General features: G+C 44.7%; 1 protein-coding gene across 2 annotated transcripts in view; it reads left to right on the top strand.

The window, feature by feature from the left end:
* The first annotated feature begins 18073 nt into the window (after positions 1–18073).
* The window catches only part of BACE2 (beta-secretase 2), a 45073-nt gene continuing 44107 nt past the window's right edge, over positions 18074–19039 (top strand). For both annotated transcript variants that reach the window (XR_014525467.1, XM_083500518.1), the window contains exon 1: positions 18074–18794. Coding sequence is in view for 1 of the 2 variants with exons in the window: in XM_083500518.1 (XP_083356644.1) it covers positions 18471–18794 (324 nt within the window). In the remaining variant the exon portion in view is untranslated. The remainder of the gene's footprint in view (positions 18795–19039) is intronic.

The following is a 19039-nucleotide window of genomic DNA, read 5'->3' as shown; positions in this document are numbered from 1 at the left end:
TGTATGAACCAAAACACAAACACAAATTCAAAACAAAACAAATTTTGCAATGCAGTTCTCCAGTCACATAGTGTACAAAAATGCATATATCAGGGTAATATATGCATATGAATGTACATATTAATGACAATAAAATACAAAGATGCGCTATATTAGGAAAAATTGCTTTGCAAAAATATGTGTATTAAGAGAAAATGCTGAATAATTTTCATGAGGACTTTTTTTAAAATAATAATAATGAAGTAATGTGGAAATGTGGAAAACTGAACAGAAGATTGGAAAAACAATCCCATGTTTATTCTTCCCTTTTCCCTTTTCCCTTTTCTTCGCAACTAGTATTCCAAATTTAGAGATATATTGCTAAATGGTATGTGGAAGTGCTCATCCAATTCTAGAAACAAGTCACAACAGGCGCAGAAGGAAGCCATCTTAGCTTAAAGTTAAGTGCCCATGAGTTTCCTTGTGGTGCCATCAAGCTGGCTTTGCATATCAGGGGCATTAACCCAGAGCTCTTCCAGTATCTGGGAACTTTCCCATTCAATATTATAAGGAACTTCTTAAATAAGCATTTTGCTATGTGGGCTTTTAACTTTTATTGTGCCATTACGAATGTGAAAGCAGAAAAGAATTGCTTCTTGCCAGATGTTATGTTAAAGGCTTTGCAGAGAGCTGCGTTTGGCAAGGGAGCGTTGACGATACATTTTAAAGTAACCACACAGCTGCAAGTGGGACTGCTTCATAGCATTCCTCTTCTATGGAGCTGTTGGTGTGCAGTATTTACTTAAAGCTTTATAAAAATTAGTAAATGCAATGTTACTTTGGGGAGAGAGTTGGCTTAAAGTAGGCCTGTATGCACAATTCACTGTGGGCTTCTTCTCCTCAGTGCCATGTGTTGCTTTACCTGCTTTGGGTCTGTGGTGATAGTGCTTGCATGTAATTTTCCTCCTTGCAATTATATGTCCCCTGCAGCCAAGCAGAGTGGTTTGGTTACTGGGCAAATATTATCCTGACATGGAAGCACATGCTGAGGAGAGCCCATTGTCTCAATCATCCACAACTCAGCATGCCTAGAAAGCTCCAAAGCACAAGCCCAGGTAGGATTCAAGATCCCTGTTGCAGAAGAGCTTGTATTTACACATTTTGTTTGAGTTTCTCTCTGTGTGTGTACTACTACTACTAATATCTTCCACTTTCCTTGCGTGGAAAAGGCCTGCTTATATGAGCAGAGTGATATGTGAGCCAGGAGTTCAGGCAATACTACTGCGATAATTCCTCCCCTCCCTCCCCCCCTCAGAAAAATGCCCCTCCCTGGTCCAGGATCTTGCTGCAGATATACAAAGCCTCACATGTCAGAGTACTCAAATAAAGGCTTAAGCATGATATTGCTTAGCAGGGAAAGGCTGTAGTTCAGTAGTAGAACATCTACTTTGCAAACAGAAGGCCCCAGGTTCAATCCTTGCCATCTCCAGGAAGGGCTGGGGAAGATTCCTTGCTGCCTGAACTCTGGAGAGCCACTGCCAGTCATTGTAGAAATACTGAGCTAGACTCAATATTATAAGGCAGTGGCCTCCTGTTTTTCTGTTCTTCCTATGAGGACAAACATGAAATAAATCAACACAGGACAGATCACATATGAGCAGCAGCAGAATCCTGCTATACATAGAAGTTGGCCAGCTAGAGTGTGCCATGTCAGTGCCAAGAGAGGCAGGCAGGATGGTAGGTAGGCCAGGCATGATATCCAATCTAGGAGCCTGGCATTCTGTCTGTCTCCACACCAGAACAGTGCCTGCTGTGTTTGGGGCTTCTGTTCATTCACTTTCCCTCTTCTCCTTTCAGCTTCTTCACAGCCTCCAAGACTACATTCAAGGTCTATTATATGGGTGGGCAACTTCAGGACTAGGGGGTTGAATGTGGCCCTGCAAGTCTTTCTATCTGGCCCTTGGACCTGTCTCCAGGCTACAATCCCCCACCGGCCCTTCTTCATGCCCTAAATGTTTTTTCTTGGATAGAATGTATCTCTGAATTCTGATAATGTCCCTTTCTTGCCTGGATGGAGGATAGTGTTTATGTATAGAAAGTAATCTACTGCACAAAGGCAACATTTACATTCTTTGCTTCTCCCACTCTTGACCCTGGCCTTACTTACCACTATCATGTAGTGGTGCATCCAAGAGTACCAAAGGAGCTTACAGGTGTGATTCCAGAGCCTTTGTCTATTTTCTTTTAGAATTCTTGGAGAACAGGTGAGGTCCCTACAGACTGGAGGTGGGCAAATGTTGTCCCCATCTTCAGAAAGGGCGGAAAGGAAGACTCAGGTAACTACCGACCGGTGAGCTTGACATCAATACCAGGAAAGGTCCTAGAACAGATAATTCAACAGTTGGTCTGTGAGCACTTAGAAAAGGATGTTGTGATTACTAAGACCCAATATGGGTTTCTCAAAAATAAGTCATGCCAGACCAAGTTGATTTCTTTTTTTGATGGAATTACAAACTTGGTGGATGAGGGAAATGCTGTGGACATAGTATATCTTGATTTCAGTAAGGTTTTTGGCAAAGTCCCCCAAGATATTATCTCAAGAAAGCTGGTAAAATGTGGGTTGAACGAGGTAACTGTTAGGTGGATTTCTGGCTGGTTGACTGACTGAACCCAAGTACTCATTAATGGTTCCTCATTAACCCGGAAAAAAGAGGCAAGTGGGGTGCCACAGGGTTCTGTCCTAGGCCCATTGTTGTTTAACCTCTTTGTAAATGACTTGGATGAAGGAATTGAAGGGATGCTCATCAAATTTGCAGATGACACCAAACTGGAAGGGCTAGCTAATGTCACAGAAGACAGAATCAGAACTCAAAATGACCTTATCAGATTGGAGAACTGGACGCAAGCTAACAAAATGTAAGGTTTGGCACTTAGACAGGAAGATCCAGATGCACAAATATAGGATGGGAGACATCTGGCTTACTAGCAGTACATGTGAAAAGGATCTAGAGGTCTTGGTGGACCACAAGCTTAACATGAGTCTATAGTGTGATGCAGCAGCAAAAAAAACCTAACGCTATTCTAGGCTGCATCAACAGAAGTATAGTGTCCAGATCAAGAGAAGTAATAGTACCACTGTATTCTGCCTTAGTCAGACCACACTTGGAATACTGTGTCCAATTCAGGGCACCACAGTTTAAGAAGGATGTTGACAAGCTGGAACGTGTGCAGAGGAGGGCAACCAAGATGATCAAGGGTCTGGAAACTAAGCCTTATGAGGAGTGCTTGAAGGAGCTGGGTATGTTTAGCCTGGAAAAGAGGAGACTGAGAGGAGATATGATAGCCATCTTCAAATATCTTAAGGGCTGTAACATAGAGGAAGAAACATGCTTGTTTTCTCCTGCTCTGGAGGGTAAGACTCGAACCAATGGCTTCAAGTTGCAAGAAAGGAGATTCCAACTAAACATTTGGACAAACTTTCTGACAGAGCTCTTCAGCAGTGGAACAGACTCCCACGAGAGGTGGTGGACTCTCCTTCCTTGGAGGTTTTTAAGGAGAGGTTGGATGGCCATCTGTCATGGATGCTTTAGCTGAGATTCCTTCATTGCAGGGGGTTGGACTAGATGACCCTTGGAGTCCCTTCCAACTCTAATATTCTATGACTCTATGTGATTTAGAAGGGAAGGCAGCTGTCAGGCTGAAAATGATTCCCCCACCTTACGCCAGTGGAGTCCTCACAAGTGGTGTCTCATCTAGCAGATGCAAGGAGACTAATGAAGAGAGCTCAGGGGCTTAGATGCGGTAGCTGCTGGAAAATTATCTTTTCAGTCGCAATGACTGCCTCACCCCCGTCTACATAAAGAACTGAAAAAGCCTCTTTAGCCAATTCGTCATTAAATGAAAAGTGTGTCTGCATGGAGATCTCAGCCCTTATGCAAAGCAATGCATAGCATGTACTGCCGAAAATGTATTCAGCATCACAAATTCTCCCACTGGATCTGAATGCTGAAGTAATTATTTTGCAGTTTGGTCTGCCAAAAGATTTACTTCTCCTGGAAAAGTGTTTAGCAAATGTTGTGAGGATCAAAGGAGCAAACATTTTCATGACAAAGGGGAATTTATACTCCAGACTACACTAGACAGTGATTAGTGAGTCACACACAAGAAGTGTCTTGTTTTCATCTTTCAGGCCTTGTCGCATTTAACTAAATGCTAATTCCTCAACTAGTAGCTTCACATCCTTCACTGTGACTGCCTGAACTGCTCACCTTTTATCTGCTAATAACCATTCTGTTGTGCTGAAGGGTTGTTGTTGTTATTATCAAGGTGTGTGTGTGTGTGTGTTGTTAGCCGCCTAAGTGACTCTGTCAAGTACATGTTGAGTGTGCATGAGTGTGTGGCTGTCTGCTGAGGATTTTTTAAAAAGTTTATAATGTGGTCAAGTTCTGATGAGGGTCTGATGTGGGGAAAGCAGAAGCAACTTGGCTCAGGAATAGTGTGTCAAAAGCAGATGAAGTGGTGAGGCTCAGTAACAAAGAAATGGGTGGTATGGAGGATCATGACAATCCTGCCTTCTCAGAGTTCAGGTGCATAAAATCCTTGTTGCTGTTTTTTGCATGAATAACTCAGAACAAATGAGTAGGGAAGTAGGTGTAAGAAAGCTGCTAATGTTCAAGAGACTGAGTGTACAATACTATCCTCCAAAAAGAGGTGTTCAGCATTACAGAAGGCATCAGGAAAAGATCATAGCTCAGTGGTAGAGCACATACTTTATACTATGTAGAAAGTGTCGAGTTTCGGTTCTGGTGTCTCCAGTTAAAAGAGTCAGGTGATAGGAAGGGCCTCTGCTTCAGGCTTTGGAGAGCTGGGATAGCAGAGGACTAGATGAACCAATGGTTTGGCCTGGTATAAAGTAGCTTCCTGTGATATGATTCTAGGGCGACACCCAGGCAGTTCAGGACAGCTGGATGAAGCTTGTGAAAAACTACTGAACAAATGAGGGTTGATGTGTATTTGTGAGATTTGGATTAGCTTGAAGAGGAAAGCTTTGTAATGTTGGATATTTCTTGTGTGGGTTGGGTGTGGTTAATGTCTTGGTCCATGCCAATGCCCATCACAAAAAGAAGGCAATGGTCCAAGTAAGGTTCATATCAGTAGTTTTGGGGTTCTGGGACAGATGGCAAGGCAATTCAGGACCTTGGATAAGGACCAAGCTGCTGTTTCAGGACCATGGTTAGTGGTTCTGCAGCTGAAGCAGAAAATGCAAGCAGTGCCTTGGCACCACCTGTAGAACTTTATTGTCCGGGCTAATTTGTCAAGATTATCTTAGAAATGCCTGTGGCATATAAATGCCTTAAATAAAGAAGGAAATAAGATGGAAGACCCACCTCCTGAATGATGTGTCTGGCCTTTCTCTGCAGGCATTTGCTTTCATTAGGCAGTGGGACTTCAAGCTGTGTAGGATGCTATGGAGAAAGCTCCTCAAGGCTCTCCCAATTCTTCAGGGAGTCTGTGGTTCAGTCATCAGGATCCAGTGGCAGAGGTGTCTCCTCAGCATTCAAGGGATGAGATGCAGGCTCCAGTGCTGCTGGATTCACATGGGAAGGTCTAGGGACTGAGTCCATCTTCTTCTGAGGGCTCCTGTTGTACAAGGACCCACCACCTGAAACGCTTGGTCTGGCGCCATGACACATGTGTATTTACGCAAGTGAAGACTATGGATAGGGCTTGTGGAATGAGATACTGCATATCACTTATTTAGGAGGGCAAAGTGGTAAGTGATGAATTCAACTCCCTTTGACAATGAAAGTATAATACTGCCTAATTCTCCTTCCCACTCTTCCATCTGCCACCTCCAGTAATTTAAATCCTTCCAAAGGAGACTAAAGCCGTACTGGTAGGGGAAAGCCGCATTAACTAGAGAACCTGTGAAACAAGCAAATGGCAACTTAACTGTCAAACCTTAACAACATGATGGGATTTGTGCAGTGCTTCAAAGTCCAAAACATAGTACATGGCGCTCTGAAGCTTTGTATGTTTCTACTGTGCAACACAGAGCTCCTCTAGCCTGCTTTGAATTCATCTGATTTTTTTTTATGGTTGGCTTTTTTTAAATTGCATCAACACACAAGATAAGAAAGCCAGTGGTTTAATCATGCTGCAACTGACACATCTGCAGGATGTGGGACACACATCTTTGTTGTGTGGGACACACATCAGACACTGTGTGGGTGAACATAAATACCATCCAGGCCATATACACACACACATGATTACTACAGAGCCTCGTTGCTCTGGCCAACGGAGTTCAGTGCTTGAGAAAGCATTGTAGTCATTGCAGCCAGTTGGGTGGGATGTCAATCAAAGAATTGTTCAGTGCATTTGACATTGACAAGTGTTATCCCTGCACAAGTCAGTTGAGAAAACGTCATGGAGGAAGACTACAAAATGGTAATGAAAAAAGTTATAGAGACTGGAAGGAGACTCCACCACACTCCTTGGCAGCAAATTCCACTGTCGAACAGCTCTTACTGTCAGGAAGTTCTTCCTAATGTTTAGGTGGAATCTTCTTTCTTGTAGTTTGGATCCATTGCTCCGTGTCCGCTTCTCTGGAGCAGCAGAAAACAACCTTTCTCCCTCCTCTATGTGACATCCTTTTATATATTTGAACATGGCTATCATATCACCCCTTAACCTCCTCTTCTCCAGGCTAAACATGCCCAGCTCCCTTAGCCGTTCCTCATAAGGCATCGTTTCCAGGCCTTTGACCATTTTGGTTGCCCTCCTCTGGACACGTAAACAGTCTGATACAGCAGCAAAAAAGTGAATGTTTTTCTAGGCTGCATCAACAAAAGTATAGTGTCCCGATTCTGAATTTTTTCAAAATTTGCATAGAGGTTATATGACATTGCCTGGTGCTGCTGTTATCCCAGCTTCACCACTGCAGTTGCCCATCAGTTTTCTTACCACAAAATGAACAGATTTTGTTTAGTTTCTGGAAGAGAATTGGTTGCACAAGAGCACGAAGTCCACATTCATCACACAGCTTACATTTTGCTGGTATATATGATTGAATCATTTCCACAAGACAGTGACAATCTGGAAGCAGCCCTAGAAATCATTTTCTTCATTTTATGACATACAACAGAAAGCAAGATACAGACCTATTGAGAGATGTGCATTAAAACAACAGAAAGCAAGTTACCAATGAACTAAAACCAGCATTCTGCTGAGTGCTACCTAAATCATGTCCTTTTATACCCTACTTCCTCCAGAACTTTTAATACTGCCTCGTTATGTGCTCAGCTACAAATGTTAAGCTTAAAGACAGATGAACAAAGTAACTTTAATGTGCTTAAACTTAATGCATGGCAAAAGTGGCTTCATGGATGATGGTGTAAGCTTCTAACATTTCTTGAACAGTAGACCAACGCATTAAAATGTGGTAATCAGATTTGCCAAAACACTTGTGTCCCATGATGCACTCTGTTGTGTCAGGCAATTTGTGTGTGCATTTGGATGTCTGCAATGCTGGGTTCACCACCAGGAGAGTAATGTAAAGGATACACAGAATCTGTCTCTAACACCAAAGTGCCAAAGGAAAATACACAGTGTTTTTATTTACTTCTTTATTTTAGACCATAAAAATCCAGCTTTTCCACTCCAGAGGAATCATTCAAAGTGGCTAACAAAGTATAAAAACAGAGACAGAAATAATAGCAATAATCGCAGCATTAAAACAATTACCAAAACCAAACGAAATAAAAGCAGCCGGGGGGGGGGGTGAGTCTAGGGAACCAGGGATAAATTAAAGAGTAATGAATAAACAACAGCAGAAGGGAGACAACACTTACCTGCAGCCCCTTCTGCCCTCTGAAAATCTGCTCTGCAGAGTTGGGGACCCTCTGGATTAAAATGAGAGGCAGTGCAAGAGGCTACAGGTGAAGGGCAATTTGGCAAAAAAAAAAAAAACCTTTACGATGGCTGAATCCTCCACTAAATCTTGGTCTTGCCTGTGAATGGAAGGAGTGCTTCCATTTGCTAGCACCTAGGTATTGTCAACAGAAGATTTCAGAAGCTGATGCCTATGTTATCACCTCCAGCATGAATAGGTTGTGTGTGCGTGCGCGCGCGTGCATGCAAATGTATATGGAAGCACACATAGGATGAAAAAGTGTTGGGAAACTATTGTTGGACTACAACTCCCATCATGGCTCAGTTGGTTAGAACATGGTGCTGATAACAACAAGGTCACTGATTCAATCCCCCTACGGGACAGCTGCATGTTCCTGCATTGCAGGGAGCTGGACTAGATGATCTTCAGGGTCACTTCCAACTGTGAATTGGAATAATTCTGTGAATTATTTCTATGAATTATTCCTACCCCTGAGAATTGGTCACGCTGGCTGAGAATGATGGGAGTTGAACAAGTCCAGTGACATCAGGAAAACCAAAGGGTTCCCATCACTAAGTTAAACCTATTGAAACTGGTTTAGTTTGAAAGTGTAGACATGCACTTAAGCCTTACATCTAGGCTAAAAGTGGTTTCATGATCAATATTAGTTATGATAAGAGTTATCTGTGAGGCCGCCTTTTTACTGCACCTACTTCTGAAAGACGTTATGACATGCTCTGAGCTTTAGCAAGAGCCTATGTTGCTAGGTGGGATGCGGGTGGCGCTGTGGGTTAAACCACAGAGCCTAGGACTTGCCGATCAGAAGGTCGGCGGTTCGAATCCCTGCGACAGGGTGAGCTCCCATTGCTCGGTCCCTGCTCCTGCCAACCTAGCAGTTCGAAAGCACGTCAAAGTACAAGTAGATAAATAGGTACCGCTCCGGCGTTTCCGTGCGCTGCTCTGGTTTCGCCAGAAGCGGCTGAGTCATACTGGCCACATGACCTGGAAGCTGTACGCCGGCTCCCTCGGCCAATAAAGCGAGATGAGTGCCGCAACCCCAGAGTCGGCCACGACTGGACCCAATGGTCAGGGGTCCTTTTACCTTTACCTATGTTGCTAGGTATTACATATTGCTTAGTATTATATAAAGCTTCCTGGTCAACCAGTTCAGAACATCAGTATTCTGGCACTCATTCTCAATATAGCTTGTGCTTAGGGCATGAACTCTGTCCATTGCTATACCAAAGCGACTTTTGTGGTAATTCTGCTGTGAATGTTCATTTCAAACTGGTGAATCCTATATACACAATCATAAATAGCAGAGAGAAAATGACTTCTTTTGTATTATATGGGGTATTGACTTTGGTGTACATCTTAAGTAATGACCACCTGCAAACACACACACACACACACACACACACACACAATACCAGCCAACCAGATTTTACATGGAAAGGCAAAACATATACAGCCTAATTATATTACATGCCAAATAGGTTGCACTGTACATAAAATCCAATTGATTTGTGCAGGGTTGTGTTCCAGGAATAGCGCATATATGCAAAAACGTGTATAGTTAAGCCACTCCCTTGGCACTGCCCCCGTGCAACCATCTTTATCTTCTGCAGCTCGAATGCCCCCAAGAAAGGCAGAGGGCTTTTAAGGTCCCCACCTTCCTTACTGGGATCTGGGGTGTTCTCTCACAGGTTCTGGGAGTCTCCCGCAAGATTTCACAAGGCAGAGAGCTCTTTTTGCACATGGTTTTCCTGAAAATGTATATACAGTATTAGAGAAAATGAATATGGACATGTGTATGAATTTTTGAGTGAACTGTTTTCTTTTCAAATGGCAAACTTGTGCAGATTTGGGATGAACTGAATTTGAGGCTGGAAAATGAAAGAAGCAGAAATGGACTGGTTTGCTCATCTCCAACAGGGCCATTCCTGTCGTGCAGCAGTTAAGCAACTTGCTTCCTGGGCCACCATGAAAGAGGGAATATGTGAAGGCTGGAATTGGTGTCTGAGTGGTACTGCAAGATTTTGGAATTATTTTTAGCTGATCATTGGCCATTGTGGCTGGAGCTGCTGGGAGTTAGAAACCAACAACATCTGGAGTGTCACAAGCATTATTTGGGCATCTGAGTTCTGCTTCAGGTAGCAAAACAGCCTGCCCTAATGCTGACTATATGACTGTTTCTGTGGTATTTAAAAATGAGAAGTATTCTGCAAATTAATCTGTGTTTGGCCTGAAATTTCAATAGATACCAAGTGTTAAGCACCGTGGTTTTATCGCTGTTGCTTTAGCAGTTGTTTGGCTGTTATTGCGGTTATTTAAGGAGATGAAAGGCTTTCTGCCTGTGTCAGCAAATGCACCTTGGCTTCTTTAATAATAAATAAATAACCTGACAGAAAATATTGGCTGGAGAAATCCAATCCTCCCTAACCTACGTAAGGGGTGAGTTGCGGGGGTGGGGCGTGGAAAAGAAGGGGGGGAGATCACCATATTTCCCTTTTCCTTCTGACATAAACATGCTGCACCACAGAAGAAGAAGAAAAAAACCCACTTACAAAGCAAGTATATTTATTTATTTGCTTTTATATACAGCATATATACCTAACACGATAGCTCTCTGGAGAATGACAAGCAGCCTTCCATTAGCCAATTTGTGGCTCAGTTTCAAGATGCAAGGCTGTAGCACAGCGGGGCAAACTCAGCGTGAATGAAGTCAAAAGAATTACACCAGAGAGAAATCTCACCCCGTCATTCGTACTGTTTCTTCAGTGTTTTCTGTTCATTTCCTCATTTTTTATTATATTTTTAAAGTGCCCTGGGAATAAATAATTGCATTTGGATATGATGGCATATTACTTTCAAAAAATAAGCAGAAACACAAGCATAGGATGTATTTCTTACCTTTGTCGTGGGAATTCAGTGAAATAACAGAAATAGAAATGGTGAGAAATCTTTGTATGATACCCCCTGGCAGAGCTAGGAACCCTGCTCACTGCCTACTCATAGTGGCCCTATTTGTCATGGCCAGGCCATAAAACTGAGCGCCCTGTTTGCATACCCATATTCTTATAAGATCAACCTATTTCCAATCTGTCTAACTTTCACATGGCTGTTCTAAAGGCTGTTTCATTCAGTTTCTGCATTTTAAAAAAAATGTTAAAAAATTATAAGATCATGCAAATTTGCCTCATTAATCATTAATCCATTCAGCTCAGGACTGCCCACACTGGCTTGCAGTAGCTCTTCAGTGTTTCAGGCAAGGTCCCTATCCCAGCCATACTTCGAGATGCAGGGGACGGAACCTAGCACTTTCTGTATGAAAAGCAGATGCTGTTCCACTGAGCTAAGACTCTTCTCCAATTCATTATTTTTCAATACAGTGGTACCTTGGCTCTCAAACTTAATCCATTCCAGAAGTCCATTCCAAAACCAAAGCATTTCAAAACCAAGTTGTACTTTCCCATAGAAAGTACAGTGGTACCTCTGGTTACGAACTTAATTCCTTCCGGAGGTCAGTTCTTAAGCTGAAACCGTTCTTATCCTAAGCGTGCGTCCGCTAATGGGGCCTCCCTCTGGTGCGTGATTTCCATTCGCACCCTGAGGCAAAGTTCGCAACCAGGAGCAGCTGCTTCCAGGTTAGCGGAGTTCGTAACCCGAAGCATTCATAACCAGAAGCGTTCATAACCAGAGGTACCACTGTAATGCAAAATGGATCAATCCGTTCCAGACTTTAAAAACAACAACCCTAAAACAGCAATTTAACAAGAATTTTACTATCTAACGAGACCATTGATCCATAAAATGAAAGCAATATCAATGTACTGTAGTATAAAATACGGTAAATAAGACAGTATTGTGGATGATAAAAAATAAAATTATTTTTTTCCTTACCTGCACTGATGATAGTCATTGTTTGGATGGGGGGCTTTTATCCATTTCCGCAGTCACACAATCAATCAATCAGTAGCTGAACTGGGTTCCCCACAGTCACAAAAACAAATTAACCAAAAAAGCCTCAAAAACACAAACACAAAATAAATAACAAGAACAAAAGCACCAAACTTAATCCATTCCGGAAGTCCATTTGACTTCCAAAATGTTTGAAAACCAAGGCGCAGCTTCTGATTGGTGCAGGTGCCCCAGAAACAATAGCCGACAACCACATTGGACGTTCAGCTTCCGAAAAACATTTGAAAATGGAACACTTACTTCCGGGTTTTCGGTGTTTGGGAACCAAGGCATTTGAGAACCAAGGTACCACTGTACATAACTTACAATATTTTGAAGGGGCCCTGTCTTTTTTTCCAGGTAGTACCATAGCTGTTATCAGCATCTAGGAGGCCTGGATTTCACTGCAATCACCATGGACATATTCAAAATGAGTTCACAAATGCCCCTGAGAGCAAAGGGACAAGATGATGCGTAATCCCTTCTGGGGACGTGACACATACATTGTCCCTGAGATTTATCTTGAATTTGTTTGTGTCTTCTGCAGCATCAGCTACTCCTCTCAGCATTCCCCTCTCAGTACGAGGGGAAATCAAGAGAAATGGATAGAGAGCAAGGTATTTAAAAGCCACATGCCAAGAAAGAAAGACACACACAAGCACTGTGTGATTAATTTTTGAGATCAAATTCTTCACTTGGTTCAGTGGAGTTATGTTAAAAAGTATGTGGCCATGCAATTTCCCTTCACCTTAAGAGTGAAAAGTAATAGCATTTAATTGCAATCCTAGTTTGTGAGCATTTCTCAGGAGACACTCACTTTCTGTTTAGAATTATATTATACTGACATCTGGTGGACATGGAAATAATTGATTGAAAGGTTTGTGGGTTTAAAAACAACAAGAAGAGACATTCAGTGCATTCACTGAAGTTGTTCTACCGTAAAGGCAGTGGGGTGTTTTTAGGGGAAAGAATGGTGCTAGTACTCACCATGAAGTTGTTACAGTACGTGACACTCATGGTGGAGGGGGGGGGAGGGAAAGGTGTCAGTACTGCAGACCCTTGAGTACATACCCCCGGAAAAAAGCACTGAATAATTGCATTCATATAACATGTTCTCTAGTCTGGTCCTAAGAAGAAGAGTGTGGCATAGAATATATGCAAGGAAAACCATTACCAAGCTGTAGTGATGGTAATGATCACCATGAGGAAGCACACTTGAAAGGCTTTATGTATTGAAAGATAACTGCTGTGGCATTTGTCCTCTGTGGGTGGAACCACATGAAAGCAGTTGCACCATGGCCCCCTTTCAGGTGTTTTCCTCCATGCAATCATAATCATGCGGAGGAAGAGAGTGGGGCAGCCCTGCTTCCACTGAACAACACCAGCTACATTCTGGGGAGCAGGCCCTAGTGCGAAAAACAATGCCTGATTGTTTTTGTAGGCTTCCTCCATGATGTAGAACCCCTGAACATGCAAGCTCCCCTCTGAGATCATGCCCCCAACATGTGGGTGGAAGAGATGTGATTGGGCATGCTGGGGTCAATGGGTGGTGCCCCGTTCTCTTCCTCCATGTGATTTTGACTGTGTGGAAAACAACTCCTGAATAGATCTAATGAGTTATAATAACTACATTTGATATACAACAATGCGGGTGAACAAATGGCACACTTGGATAATCAAGATAATCAAAGAAACTCCTGCAGTCTTTGGGAAACCCTAATTACTGAGAGCTTATAAAAATTTGTGCAAGTTCTGAAATTGCTTGGTGAGCTTCCTTAAGGAGACACAGGAGGGCAGACAGAAATGCTTCTAGGCAGTTGTCCATCACACTTTTGTTAACACAGGAGGACACTCTCTCCTATGCCTGTCAGAAGAAAGTCTCACTTCAATTCACTTATTCCCACATAAGTGTGGAGTAACCCCCTTTCCCTAACTCCCTCTCTTCCCTAGTTCTACATCTAACTTTGCTCGTTTGTGTGGTTATTTTTTAAAAATGGCTAAACCATACATTTTTTTAAAAAAAAAGTGTGTCTAGGATTGCAACCTAAGAAAGTGTTTATTCAGAAGTGAGATCCACTGAGTTTAATGTAGCTTACTCTCCAGTAAGTGTGCATAGGATTGTAGACGAAGTTTAATGTTTAGTAGCTGGGGGCCATAATTATGGAGTCTTAAAACAGGTTTTCTTTCCCAATGGGCATTTACATGGTTATGAAGCTACATGGCGATGAAAAAGGAGGGTGTGAGGAGAAGATTGAGTGTACTACAAACAATGACAGGTCTCTAGTACAGTCTCCAAGTTTCTGAAAAGCCATCCTTTGTGCTCAGCTTTCGAAACCGTATGCCTTTCCTGAAAAATTCCAGTATCTCCACATCCTTACTGTTAAAATGGAAATGGAAATATTTAACCAATATGTAATATTTTGGGGCTTGATTAATGTTTGTATGATCCAGCCAAGAGAATGACTTAACTTTTGGGTATCTCATTAAGCATAGTACCCAATTTGGCTTTTATTGAGTTTGCAACCTAAAATTAATCTTTGGCTTTACTTGCGTGTTGTTTTGCTTCACACCGTACTCTGTGTTTCTATCAGTGCTGGAGACAGCTGAGTTTTGCATCTAGCAAATACTAATCTCATAAAGTCAGCCTAGCAACTCCTGCACTTCACCTTAAAAACTGCTACAAGTGGCAGACTTTGGGGCTTCAACTTCATGCTGAGTACTTCTTCTTTCTAACATCAAGCCTGAAGAAGAGTTCCAGATAGGTCAAAGCCTTGCTCATTACTTTGTCACATTTGAATTGATCCTAATGAAAGTTATGACCCTACCGCTGCTTTTGGATCCTGCCCCCACAATAGGCCAGAAAAGCATTCGTGGCTGTTAAAGGAAAACTGCTGTTCTCTATTCTCTGTGGGAGAAGTGCTGTGTTTACTAAACCATTTAGCTCTGACCTAGTTAGACATGAATTAAGAAGGTAATTGCCTAGGTGTGCACACTATTAAGGTATTTCTAGAAATATGTGCATATTATGGAATGGAACATTTTTTCATTTTGTCTAGCACAGGGATAATACTGTGGCACCGACTGGGCTTGCTAGCTATTGTGTTTCAAGAGCTTCACTCTTCAGATCACTAAAACTGTCTGACATTTCCTTTTGCGCTACCTTAGAGATGCAAAGACAAATGTCCCAGGGGCTAGCGAAGGTGTAAGATTTCACATCTTTTAAAAAGGCTGAATTATAATAAGATCATTTCTATCGAGAATATCTTTTTAAAGCATGTTATTTGTCAGAATGTTTTACTGTGTTAATACTTTATTCTCTTATTCATAGAGTCCAGCAGCAAAAAAGGAGGTGGCTCCTATGCTCTACGTCATATGCAGAAACTGTCTTCTTGACTGTTGAACCCACTGTTGGTCTCATCCACTCAGTCCACCAAAGCCTGTCTTCGCATGCAGGGCATGTTCCTGCCCTGAGATCCTCACCTGTTTAACCAGCCAGGTGAAGCCATTCCAGGAGTGTGGCCGCTGTCACATGTTGACAGCTTCTAGGAGCCACAGGTGAGAGCTGAGTGCAGGGGTGGACCAATGAACTATCCAGAAGGAAAAAGTAGTGTCCCCCCACCTGATATGCCAGGAGATACTGCCCCTCCTGGCATAGAATTGATTCCCAAACTCTTCCGTTTTGTTCATCTTCGGGGTGAGGAACCCGTGGCCTTTCAGCATTGTTGGACTCCAGGTCCCACCAGCTCCAGCTACCATAGCCAGAGATTATGAGAGTTTTAGTCCAATAACAACTGGAGGGTCAGTTTCCCATTCCTGATATCTGTACAGATCACAGCTTTATCATTCAACAAACTTGCAGCTTATACCAGACAAAACATTTCTACCACATATTCCCTTTCCTGACCTCTAAATAAAATAATGGCTATTTTGATTTAGAATGTCAATCCTAATGCACTAGGAATTCTGTACAATAAGTGCTTTGGAGCTGACAGCCTCTGGTCAGCTAGGCTTCACAATATGTTACATTTCCTAAGTAAACAGAAAGGGAAGTATTCACTATTTTCATGGCAGTGTCTGGTTGTACTCATTTGATCTGCCCCCTGTAATTAACAGGATGGGTGGCCTTAGCTATTCATAAAAACTGCATTAAGTGAAGTGTTTTCAGGACTGCCTGTTTGGTGAGGTGAACACTCTACGGAAATGGAGGTAGACAGGGGTGGATTTTAATGTGCAGTAGGAAGAAGTGATTATCATGCCTGACTCTTGTGCAATGAAAAACAAATGGTAAATTATATGCAGGCACACAACCTCAATCATTTGGTGTTGTGAAACAAGCCTTTCTCTCTCCCCCCTCTCTCTCTTTCATGCATCCAATAGTTCACAAGGCAAAGCGGCTTGACTTCTCCTGGAGGTGGAACAAACATGAACAAAACTGCTTCTATGGAGGTAAAGAGCATATCCCAGTCCTCCATGTTTCCTGCATTTTCTGTTCCACATGGAGATAATTTACCTCCTGCAAAAAATACAGCATATATGAAACTTATACATATGGCAGTGATTGTAGATTCCAGAATTGAGAACTGTGGGTAGGCAAAGCTGGCTCTTAATGTTAGAAAAAGGTGTGTTGGAGTTCTAGTTTGTCTGGAAATACTGTCTTATAATTAACCAATAATCCCTTCCCAATTCTCACTAATCCCCTATTTGTGGTGGTGACTAGCAGTACAGTGGTACCTTGGGTTACAGACGCTTCAGGTTACAGATGCTTCAGGTTACAGACTCTGCTAAGCCAGAAATAGTACCTCGGGTTAAGAACTTTGCTTCAGGATGAGAACAGAAATTGCACAGCGGCAGCGGGAGGCCTCATTAGCATAGGCGCCGACTCCATGGGGCCTGAGGGGGCTCGAGCCCCCTCAAAAAAATTTTTTGGGGGGGCTCAGCCCCCCCAATAATCTCGGGCGCCCTTCCAGCAGAGCGCCGCTGCCGTCCCCCGCCTCCTCCCCACCTGCTCCCTCGCCAGCCAGCCGCGCGCCCTAGTCGGAGAGCCCCGGCCGTCCCCCGCGAGATTAGGGAATCCCCGGGGGCGGGGGCTCCTGCCTCGCTGCTTCGCAACACCACCGCCACTGCCAAGGCACTGCCGGGGGGAATTTCCTTCCTGCTGGCGGTTTCAGCCCCCGCGAGAACGACCGGGTACCAATCGGCTGGCTGGGGGTGTGTGGCTTGCCCTATTTAGGGCCAGAGCAGAGGGGGCTCGCCCTCTCTTCTCCGGCTAGCCCCACGTTTCCCGCATATCAGCTGTTCTGGAGCTGATTAATAGGCGCAGCACGCTCTCCCCTATTCGCTCACGAGGAGGCGGCGCCACTTTATTTGCATATTCATGAGCTTATTTATTATTCATGAGCTTTCCCGGGCCCCCCCAATATTTTGTATAAGTCCGCGTCCCTGCTCATTAGCTAAAGTGGTGCTTCAGGTTAAGAACAGTTTGAGGTTAAGAACAAACCTCCAGAATGAGTTAAGTTCTTAACCCGGGGTACCACTGTAGTTACTCCAGGAGTGGGGAACCTGTGGCCCTTCAGATGTTGTTGGACTCCAACTCCCATCAGCCCCAGCTAGCACAGCTAGAATTATGGGAGTTGGAGTCTACGGACATCTGGAGGGCCTCTCCATTCCTGGGTTAATCCGTATCTTCGCCCTCCCTGGTTGTGATCAGAGCGACCTCCACCCTTCCCAGGGCTGTAAACGAAGGTGCAAACTAAGCTCTGAGAAAGATTAAGGAGAGTTCCTGGAGCCACTTGTCTTCACGGAGGAGTAGTAAATGTCTGAAGAAAAACACCACAACTGCGGTGTTTCCAGCAGCTTATGAGAAATCCTGTGCGTAACTGGAAGCCTTAAATAAGCTTACGCAAACCTTGGTTCAATAACAAAGCATTTTACCACCCGAGGTGGAGCAGCAAATTGCCAAGCCCAGTCTAATTTTGGGCCTGGAGACAGAAACCTCCCACAAGCGCCTCTTCGCTGCCCTGGCAAGAGAATTGCAACCAATTTGTTAATTATTTAATTGTTCACCTGCTGCCCGTTCCTGACACCGGCCCCGCTGAAGAAAGGCAGCCTGCCCACCCCACGCCCCGAAAGATGTTCTGGTCTCTCCCTCTCTCCCCTCCCCACTTGAATCAACGCCGTTCGGCGGGAGACCCGCGTTTCCCTCTGCAACGCGTTGATTGGCCGCGTGGAGGAGGCTCGGACGGAGCAGCCCCGTCGGCGGGGAGGGTTGTTTGCGGAGCTGGCCGCCCTTCGGGGGACTTTTCCTGCGAGCAATTTCCAATCCCGTCACATCCGCTGCTCGGCGAGGTTTGGGAAGTTACTTGGCAATTGTTTGCAGGATAGAAAAAAAAGGAAAAGAAAAAGAGGAGGAGGGAGGAGGAGGCGCGCCGCCTTGGCCAGAAGAAACTTTCCTGAGGGGTTGTCGAGGTTCGTCGAGGCAGGCAGGCATGCGAGGAAGGAGCCCAGCCGACCCCGGGAGGGCGAGATGACGCCGGGGCGTCGAGGCACCGCCGTCCCCTCGCCTCTTCGCGGTCGCAGCCAGGAGCCGCGGGCGCGCGGCCGGCCGCTCTCTCCCCCTTAGACGTAGCCGGGCGCCGGGATGGGCAGGGCGCTGGCAGCCGGGTGTCTCCTGCTCCTGGTGGCCGCGGCCGCCGGGCGAGGCCGGGCTGCCTTCAGCCTCCCGCTGCGCGTGTCTCCGCCGAGCGCCCCCGACGGCTCGCTCGTCCCGGTGCCTGTGGCGCTGAAGCCGCGGGGCGGCAACGGGACCGGCGGCAGCGCGGAGCGGGAGCAAGAGACAGAGGGCTTGGCCTTGGCTTCCGACCCCAGCGGCGCCGTCAACTTTATGGCCATGGTGGACAACCTGCAGGGGGACTCGGGACGCGGCTACTACCTCGAGCTGCTGCTCGGCACCCCGCCCCAGAAGGTACGGGGGGACGCGGGGGCGCCACGCGGTTGGGGGGGCGGGTATGTCGGGCGCCCCTCGAGAAAGTAGCAGGTACGGATTGAATGCCCGTCAAGGAGCTCGCTGCATCATCTCTAGGAGCGGGATTCCCTCTCCCCTCCTCTTGTCTCTGTCGGGGATTCCGATTCCCAAAGTACCTGGCGTCGTTTTAGTCTGGATACCTTACGACGAATTGCGCAACAATACCATAGGCTGTTGTGAGGGGC

This window comes from Podarcis liolepis (assembly GCF_965112155.1).
Source record: "Podarcis liolepis genome assembly, chromosome: 4".
NCBI lineage: Eukaryota > Metazoa > Chordata > Lepidosauria > Squamata > Lacertidae > Podarcis > Podarcis liolepis.
The sequence above is the reverse complement of the archived record's forward strand: the minus strand, read 5'-3'. Positions and strand labels throughout refer to the sequence as shown.